Source organism: Scardinius erythrophthalmus (assembly GCF_964197995.2).
Source record: "Scardinius erythrophthalmus genome assembly, chromosome: 18".
Classification (NCBI taxonomy): domain Eukaryota; kingdom Metazoa; phylum Chordata; class Actinopteri; order Cypriniformes; family Leuciscidae; genus Scardinius; species Scardinius erythrophthalmus.
The window spans coordinates 8,999,364-9,008,999 of NC_138238.1; the positions used below are offsets into that span (position 1 = coordinate 8,999,364).

Here is a 9,636-nt window from a genome sequence, read left to right on the forward strand (position 1 = left end):
ATAAACAATCACCATTGTGCCCTTGAGCAAGGCTTGCTCCAAGGGGATTGTTTCTATAATGAGTGGGCTCACTTTGGATAAACGAGTGCCTGCTAAGAACAGGTTCTGCTAATATTTAATGAAATGAATATATAAATGACACATGGATCAGTCATAATCTTGTTAATTATATGTCAGGGTTTTACCAAGGTAAAACTTGAATCCTGCAAGGTTTTGGAAGGCAGCAGAAGGTCATGTGAAGGCCAGCACTTCTGCTCATCCAAACAGCTATTAGCATGGCGTGACTGTAAGGAGGCTACTGGCAATCTATTCTGGGAGAGTTGTTTTGCAGTGGCAAGGGACGGGCTGTAGCTGAAAGTGCTGATGGGACTCCCATGATCCCCTGGGGCCAGCGTGTTCTGAAAACCACCAGCTACCCCACCAGAACAATCCAGGATTGGGAGGGGTATTGTGAAAGTGCTTTGTCCCAATGACAGGGGTGGGGAGTGCACAAAGAATGGCCTCTGCACTAGGCATGGTATAAATGGGTAATCACCAGAGCGCAACACACAGTTTACTGTAGATCATGGCAGTAAGGAGCCCATTTTTTCCACTGTTGCTAATGCTGCTGGGTCTGGCGGTGGACAGAGCCTCCACCCATGCATTCAACCCTAGTCGCCTTCAACAGCACAAAGTCCTCCACCTTGGTGAGAAATGAAATGAACGCTAACCACTGACATCTTTCAAGTGCATTTCAAGTGGTGCTATCTTGAGAAGAAAAAAAAAACTGAATTTACACTTATTTCTATGTCTTTCTCAAAGATCCAAATATGGATTTCCTTTCCTTCTTTCCTCTCCTGGTACAACACCTTTCATTTGCTTCCACATAAATCCTGTGTACCTTGTGTTTTCTTGTCTACATGGTACTTTAACTGACATTGACATTGTGTTGTTCTGTCCTTAGACTGGCCAAAGGACTGTGGCCTGCCTCATTTCAAACCAAACACAGTGGAGCGTATCGTGTCGGGCAATGAAGCAAGACCCCATTCCTGGCCGTGGCAGGTCTCACTGCAGGTAAATTATACTTGAAATGACAGAGCATTGCTCAAGGTGTAACAAAAGAAGAAGTCACTGATGCTTGTGTCTATTTTAATAGGTTCGTCCCAGAGGCAGTAAACATTATGTTCATGTGTGTGGAGGGACTCTGATCCATAAGAACTGGGTTCTTACTGCTGCTCACTGCTTCCAGAAGTAAGGCAAAGCATAAGTTTATCACCATTAAGGGTATAACTAAGAGCGCTGCCCTGCTGGGCAACTTTTCCTGGTTGTTTTCCCCTTAGATGTCATAATAAACCAACCACTTTTTGTATCGCTCTTGTTGACCAGGGGAAAAGCAGAGGATGCTAGTAGCTGGCGTATCGTTTTGGGTAAGCATCAACTGAAAAGATCAGAGTCCGCTGAGCGTACTTTCCCAGTGAAGAGGATCTACAGGCATGAGCACTTCCGTTATCCAGCCCACAGTGAGCTAGACTATGACATCGCATTGGTTAAAGCTGCCACGGACATCCCGACCACTAACTTCATCCGCTATGCCTGCCTGCCGCGCAAGCAGATCAACCTTAAACCAGGGCACTACTGCTGGGTAACCGGCTGGGGGGACACACGAGGTAAAATATGTATCATAACTCTTTTGTACTAAGAAAGTTCAGTCTTGAAATATGATCGCTGGTTTATCTCTGGCATCATTGGCTCATAGATAAAGTATAATGAGTGTAGAGTAACACCCTCACTCACTAGAAACTGGTTAATTGTATGCCCCTGAGGTGAAAACAAAGAGCACTTTAATGTTTTGTTGATATCATTGAGTTTACAAAGGTAGGTGATACTCTTATCCAGAATATGCGTTTGGCATCTCTTCTTAGGCGGGAAGGAAAACGTGTCACTTGCTGAGGCACTGAATCAAGCTCGGCTCCCAGTCATTGACTACAAGACCTGCCGGCAGAAGAAGTTCTGGGGTGACCGCGTTCGAGACTCCATGATTTGCGCTGGGTTCCGTGATACAGAGGGGACCCCAGCTGCATGCCAGGTGAGAAAACTATTTAATGGGGAAATTTATCATGGTGCCCCATATTCAACTCTATTCATACCTTCTCTGTGGCTTTTCTTCCTAAAGGGTGACTCTGGTGGCCCTCTGCTGTGCCAGGTGGGGCGTGACCGCTGGGAGGTCCACGGCATTGTGAGCTTCGGTCCTATTGGATGCACGGTGGAGAACAAGCCCAGCGTCTTCACTCGCACCGCAGCCTACATCCCATGGATAGAGGCTACACGAATCAGGGACTTCTTCTTGCACTGAATTCCCACCTCCAAGAATTATTTGCCCACATTTGTAGGTACAGGAAGAGTTGTGAAAGCAACTGATTTAGTGCCATGTCCCGGTCTGGGTCTGGCCCATGGACCTGATATCCATTTGTGGTCCGTGCACTGAGAGCTGGTGTACATCATTGCAACCACCAGCCACCAAGTTAGGGTAGTTTGCACAGGTTTGTGGGTCGTTTCACCGCTATGCATGTGAGATTCTCCTGGGCTTTGTTATAGTACATGAACTGCAAAGTTTTAACTGCTTTCAGCTAAATCACATTGATCCCCACATTGTGTTCAGCAAGCCAAGCAACATTTTCTGTAAAACAAGTCCTGGCTATTCTACATTACACTCATCAGTTCAGTTGGCCTTGTTTTTTCCTGTAAGGAATGGCATGTACATTTGCCCTCTCTTGGGTAGTCCGGTATTCAGTCCCTAAGGTGCTTTGACGGTCAACGTCAAGTAGTGATAAGAACATTTCACCTGTTGAGGAGACAGTCTCCCTTTTATACTCCAGTTCTTTTTACCGAACAGGCTAGGTAATTTCCACACAGGACGGATATTTATATTTTACACTTTAAGATGCTACAAGGAATTCATGCATACAATTTTCATACATTTCTCTATGATCATTATTCTGAGAAGGAGCTTTAGTTATTGCATCATGCATCTATCGCTCAATTATTCAAACTACAGGGAGAGTGAGTTACTACTACAATACTACTAGGATAATAGGATGATTTCGAGAAATAATACTGAAAGGAATTTTTAAAATGCTTTAACTCGTAGACATGTGTGAATGAATACTGTAGCATATAAGGTCATAATGAAGGACATTCATTCTGTAATATTATAATTATCATTCCTCAGTACTCTACACATTGACTGTAGAAATAAAAGTTGACCTGCTTACAAATAAATCATTTGGAAAACAAGACCCCTATCAATTCATTTCTATGCAGTCAGTACAGTTAAAACATTTGAGTACATTAAAAAGAACATGTACTAAATTTAAATTTATTTATATATTTAAAGCTATGTGACCACAGTACTCCCAGTATGAAAGACTGACCATTCATGCATCCATTGTATTATATAACTTACACATTTTAATACCACTAAAATACAAATTAAGAACCTCAAAGAGTGGAAACTAGCATTTTATTTTAGATGGTTGCAGAGAGGAAGCGGACAGTTTAATCAGCACTGATAAAGTGCATCAATCCACAATGAGAACAGATTAAACCACATCATTAAAGGATACAGAGTTCATCTGTGAAACTTACACCAACAAAGACATGTACTTGAACAACTGTACGACTGAGATGTCACCAGCAAACTCACAGCTACATAGTCCACACAGCTGGAGGGAGTCTGGCTCTTCCATTTAAATATTACACCTACTGTAACTCTGAAGAAATCTGTGCACATGTGGTGGTCCATGGGTTTCTTTAAAAAATAAATTTAAAGCATCTCCAAAAGGGGGTGAAAAGACTAAGAATGGGCTCAGAGTCAAAATAAGTCCATGGTTTGAGCTCTCAGTCATTCTCAGTAACGCGAAGGCGATGTCCCCTTCAGGTGATCCCAGTTGTTGTAAAGAGCATACAGCCCTGACATGGCTAAACCAACGAGACCTCCTCTGGCAGCTCCTTTGAGTCCAGCTGAACACAATAAATACAGTATGTAATACAAATATTACGATCAATAGATTAAAGGGTTAGTTCACTCAAAAATGAAAATTCTGTCAGTAATTACTCACCCTCATGTTGTTCCAACCCCGTAAGACTTTCATTCATCTTCGGAACACAAATTAAGATATTTTTGATGAAATCTGAGAGCTGTCTCACTCCTTCATAGAATTCTAGGTAATTGCATCTGCCAGCCCAGAAAAGTTAGTAAAGACATTGTTAAAATAGTTCAAGTGACTACAGTGGCTCAACCTCAAGTTTATCAAGCGACGAGAATACTTTTTGTGCGCAAATAAACAACAAAAATAACGACTTTATTCAACTATTCCTTATCTTCCATGTTAGCCTCTGATGTGAGTACACGAGAGGGCCACGACGCATGCGCGAGAACAGAGATCTTACGTTTTCTCTTGGTTTCTCACGATTCGGACATCCAGGAAATGCACACTTTAGAACCATTTTAAACACTACATCGAGACCCATCTGTGTCATCTTCTCAGTTCTCGCGCATGCGTCGTGGCGCTCTCGTGAACTCACGTCAGAGCCCCACACGAAAGAAAATGAATAGTTGAATAAAGTTGTTATTTTTGTTGTTTTTTTTTGTGCACAAAAAGTATTCTCGTCGCTTGATAAACTTGAGGTTGAGCCACTGTAGTCACTTTTTTAGGACTATTTTAACGATGTCTTTACTAACTTTTCTAGGCTGGCAGATGCAATTACCTAGAAGCCTATGAAGGACTGAGCCAGATCTCAGATTTCATCAAAAATATCTTAATTTGTGTTCCGAAGATGAACGAAAGTCTTACAGGGTTGGAACAACATGAGGGTGAGTAATTACTGACAGAATTTTCATTTTTGGGTGAACTAACCCTTTAAATCTGTGATTGCCACAACATTGAGCACTGAAGTCAATGTGGCTTTTCCTCACCTGTGGATTTAAAAAGCAACCCTGTTAACGTTCCAGCTGCCACTGTGTTGATGTCATCCTCTGCACCTCTGGCCTTCTCAATGGCCACACCAAACACACTATACAAAAGAGCTGTAGAGAAACAAAACAAAATGTGTTTTAATATATCATATAGCTTAGGGCTGCACGATATGAGGAAAAGCTGCGATGTGCGATAACATTGTTTAATATTGCGATGACGATATGACTTGCGATAAATATTCAAATGTGAATGTTAGCTAACAACAATTCCTGATTTTATTTATTTATTTATTTTTTAAATAGACATTGTAAAATAGAATATACTGTTCCCATGTCTTAGTGCTTTAATAGGTTATTTGCGTGATAGGTCAAACGTTTATTACCAGCCTGGATTACTATTTAGCGCGAGTGAGTGAGCGAGGGACAGTGTGTGTGTGTGTGTGTGTGCGTGCGCGCGCGAGTGAGCGAGCGAGGGACAGTGTGTGTGTGTGTGTGTGTGTGTGTGTGTGTGCGAGTGAATGTTTGCGAGTGAATGTGTGCGTGTGACGGCACGCGATGACTGGTCGGAAAGCAACGTGTAGTCTGACATGTTTCTTGTCCATGACACGACAAGATTTTAGGAGTCAAAATCGAGTAATCTGACACCGTGACTATCGTAACAGACACAAAAATCTTGTAATCTGAACCAGGTGTTATTCATCGTGTCAGGCTGTCTTTTGCGATGTGTTCATCGCGCGAGTTCATATCGCGATGACGATGAAAATTCGATGTATCGTTCAGCCCTAATATAGCTATACGTTTTTACTGATCGGATAGCTATATGATGGTAAAACGGTTCTATTTACACCTGGCCGCGTAAATTTCCCGACGAATATAAAGCCGATCTTCAATCCCCGCACTATATGCAAATTTAATGGAGTTCACATCAACAAAAGCAACAGATGTGATAATTTTACTTATCATGAGCTAATTTCAAGATCAAATACCACAATAGGAGAAAGAACAGAATATAGATAGAGACAATATTTTGCAAAGTTTTCAGAGTTTTAGTGTCAGTACTAGATTAAACTACTATATAATGCTGAATATGATGTAAAATAATGCAATTGGGGAATATTTGTGGGTCCTGATAATGCCAAACGTGCTCTCATTTTGTTAGGAGTAAAATTGACACGTGTGGTTTTAACAACCATATGAATTTACACTTGTCCAGTTTCATTTGGAATGCCCTCCTGAAATGGTTTGAGTGATCAGATTTAAATCGATCTCGAAATCGTTTCAGAGGGCATTTACACCTGGTCTTTTCCTGATCGGAGAGCTATCCAATCAGAAAACAAAAATGCATGAAGTGCCCAGGTGTAAAAAGGCCCTTTAACTAATGACAAAACAGGTTGTGATATTCTTTTACACAAGTGTTTGAATTCAATGCATTTCTTACCCACAGATCCTAGTGTGTTGGCCCATGATGCCCCTTGTCGTGTGACCATGTTCAAAATCCTGAAAAAAAACTTTATTTATTCAATTACAATAGAATTATATGGGTAATAAACAATGGATAAGCAGTTTTAGTAAATGTTGAATAACATTTTGTTTAAAGCACCAAAACTGAAAATGAATTTAATTTCTCATTGAACCAAAAAAAGTCTTGGTAATTCAATAAGGGTAACTCAACTTAATATGTTGTTCAGGGTGTCATGTTCACAGATGATAAAGAGTCATAGTTAAGTTTTCCATCAATTGTTGCTTAACATGTGTGAACAAAACAGAGACTGACAGTCAAAACACTAACTTAAGAAAAGCACTTGGTCAATGATTTCAGCCCTCCAAAACTATTTTGCCCTAAATCATTTCTTTCTTTTTTTTTGCTGTTTCGGCATGTTCACTGCATTGTAGCAAATTTGTAAACAAAAGAACAGACACTTACTGTACGTTTCTGGGTTTGGACCATGGCATGTCTCTAGTTTCCATAAGGCCCATTCGAAGACCATTAAGTGTCCCAAAAGCAGCACCTTCAAAGTAATGAGCAAAAGTTAAAAAGAGTGCAGATTAAAGACATGATAAGATTGATCAAAGACTGTGAAGAGACGAGCCTCACCTGTTATACAGCAACCCCCGATGGTGAAGAAGGCCAGCTCAAAGCGGCCACGTGTTTTATTTGCCCCAGTTGGCAAGATGAACTCATCTGTGTCCTAACAGAGCAAGACATTAGGTTAGGGCATGGGTCAACTAACAAATTTAAGGCAGATTTGAATAGAAAGTTCAAACTAAATTCTCAGGAAATCACGTCAGGTCTCACAATTACTATATGCAATTTTTCAATCAACTTCTGTTGGCCAAAACAATGTTCTGATCCTTTTGTATGCTACAATATTGTCCATTGCTGTCTAATGAATTGGTTTAGGTTGAATAACTGATATTTTTTTTACCATTAAATAACAACCTACAATGCCAAATTTCCAATTTAACCCCTTAATTCAGTCCATTAAAACTCTAACATGAGCAAGACTTAGTAAATTCTGAACACACATCATTTCTACCACGCAAACCTTTAAATAGACCTGAAATGTAGCTGTGGTCTCATAGAAACTCACTCACCTGTACAAGGTAACGAGGGTCAACATTGAGGTAGGGCGAGAGAGGGCTCATGCCAGTCACTGAGAATGACAGATAACAAATGTATACATTATCATAAATATATAGATTCTCGAAGCAACTCGCTTGACCTTAAAGTGAATCGGACTGTTAAAAAGAGTAAGCTAAGACACTTATCACGTTAACTTACATGGTACTCCTGCGAGCTCAGTATTTGAATACTCGGGGGTTCCTCCACCGAAAAGACTCCCGATTCCCCCTTTATATCCTCCTGATTCCGGCGTGTTATTATCCATTGCTTTAGAGATGATACAGAGAAGACCGTCTCGATGATCCTGCTTCTTCCTTAACGTACCGACCCGGTAAAGCTGATGAACGCTAGGGACACTAAACGATTTTCTTTACCGACAGGGTTGTGTTGTATATCATCTGTTGAAAACCCCACATAGATGTCACTGTGCAAAATTGTTGTCAAGTGTTGATGTTGGATAATTAGAGAGTTTTCAGTCTCTGGCTGTGAGTATCTGCATCTCTGACCTCCACATGCTGCCCTGCCGTAAAGTGTAAGGACACTGCTGACGTAACACTGCCGTAAAATTACTCGTGTGATGGCTCCATGGACTGTAATAAAAGCTCGAAGATTTCAACAAAACAGTAATATATGTAGGTATAACATTAAAATTAAATAAATATTAGTTTGCTAAAGCACCGTATGCAATATAAACATTGAAAGTATGCGATATTTGTGTTTAAGAGACTTGAAAAGACCTGTCAGGGAATTTACCATAGACAGTAAAAGAAATTTACCAGTTGATTGCACGACATTTTGCGACATTTTGATTGTTACGCAAGGCTGGTTTTTGTTTTTCATTTCAGAACAAGTACGATTCTACAGTTAAAATAGTTAGGGAAGAAAAAATGAAAGTGAGACATGAAGCTGTCAGACAGGCCTATAAATGCTGGGTTATTTCAACCCATGTTTGGGTCAAATATAGACAAACCCAACCTTTGGGTTTAAACATTTAGGCCTGGTTTCACAGACAATGCTTAGATTAAGCCAGGATTAGGCCTTAGTTTGATAAGGGCATTTAGTAGTTTTATAAATGTGCACTGTTGAGTTTGTGCATCTTGAGACCAAACAATGGCACTGACATAAGCCTATTATAACCTAAATCAGAGCAAGTTGCTTTCAGTTAAAACAGCTCAAACATGCATTTTAGTCTGGGACTAGCTTAAGCGTCTGGGAAACACAGTTGAGTTTTTCCATATTTGACCCAAATATGGGTTGAAACAACCCATGATTTTTTTAGTGTAGTATTTTTTATTTATTTTTTGCTTAAAACAACTGAAGAACAACAACTTAAAACTTGAAACTGTAATTACATTAAATTTTACCATAGCATTACATTACATTATATGGCCGTTTAATAACTTATAATAATAAAAAATGAATAATAATAATAGTGTTCATTATTTGCAGCTACTTTTGTATTTGATGTTGATTTTATGGATAACAGCCATAATTGTTCAGATTGATAGTTTATTTTATTTTAAATTATTCATTTTAAAATATTTGACAGACATAAATAGACTGTGTTTGATATGGTTGGAGAAAAATCTCTGAAACCAGTGCTGATGCTTTCCCACTAGATGGCAGACAAGGACCAATTTCAAAAGGTGTCTGATGGAGTTACATTACCTTTTTTTTTTTTTCTTCAACAGTCGGATAGTTTTTTTTTCTTCTTCCTTTCAGTTGATTTGTTAGTTTGTGTGGGGGAAAAGATCTACCTCACACCGAATCATGTGCCACAATAAAGCATGTCCCGCAATGCATGCTTGAAAGCACAAATGGTTGTTTAGCGCCATAAAGGTTGTCTTCTGATCCTCCTAGCCTGATGAGATTTAAGAGGAATTCACAGAGTGGGAGGATGCTGAAGCAGAATTCTATCACCATTGCTAATTTTTTTCCTGTCTCTTTCTTTTCCACCCCTTGAGGTGGAGCAATAACGTTTGCCATTGTTGTCATTCTGTGAGCTCAGACTTCCTGGCATCCACACTAAATTACCCAGGGCTTTCTGTGGGAGCAGAAA

The 9,636-nt window shown here is 40.0% G+C and overlaps 2 protein-coding genes across 3 annotated transcripts; one reads left to right on the forward strand and one right to left on the reverse strand.

The window, feature by feature from the left end:
• Positions 1–565: 565 nt before the first annotated feature.
• LOC308706664 (chymotrypsin-like elastase family member 2A) lies at positions 566–2,332 on the forward strand (the record flags this gene model as incomplete). The annotated part of the gene is made up of 6 exons (XM_081392439.1): positions 566–686; positions 944–1,053; positions 1,136–1,230; positions 1,366–1,646; positions 1,902–2,065; positions 2,153–2,332. The coding sequence occupies 6 exons, from the start codon at positions 566–568 to the stop codon at positions 2,330–2,332; spliced, it is 951 nt and encodes a 316-aa protein (XP_081248565.1).
• Positions 2,333–2,884: 552 nt separating this feature from the next.
• On the reverse strand, positions 2,885–8,804 carry timm23a (translocase of inner mitochondrial membrane 23 homolog a (yeast)). Of its 2 annotated transcripts, XM_081392438.1 has the most exons (8): positions 8,084–8,804; positions 7,737–7,975; positions 7,550–7,608; positions 7,050–7,143; positions 6,879–6,963; positions 6,393–6,451; positions 4,955–5,065; positions 2,885–3,999 (listed from the first exon to the last, which is right to left on the reverse strand). In XM_081392438.1, exons 2-8 carry the CDS (start codon positions 7,840–7,842, stop codon positions 3,887–3,889), a joined length of 627 nt encoding a protein of 208 aa, XP_081248564.1. In that variant the 5' UTR covers positions 7,843–7,975; positions 8,084–8,804; the 3' UTR covers positions 2,885–3,886. The 2 variants fall into 2 exon arrangements, with proteins under 2 accessions (XP_081248564.1, XP_081248563.1); XM_081392437.1 differs by having other exon boundaries at positions 7,737–8,804.
• Between the last annotated feature and the right edge of the window lie 832 nt (positions 8,805–9,636).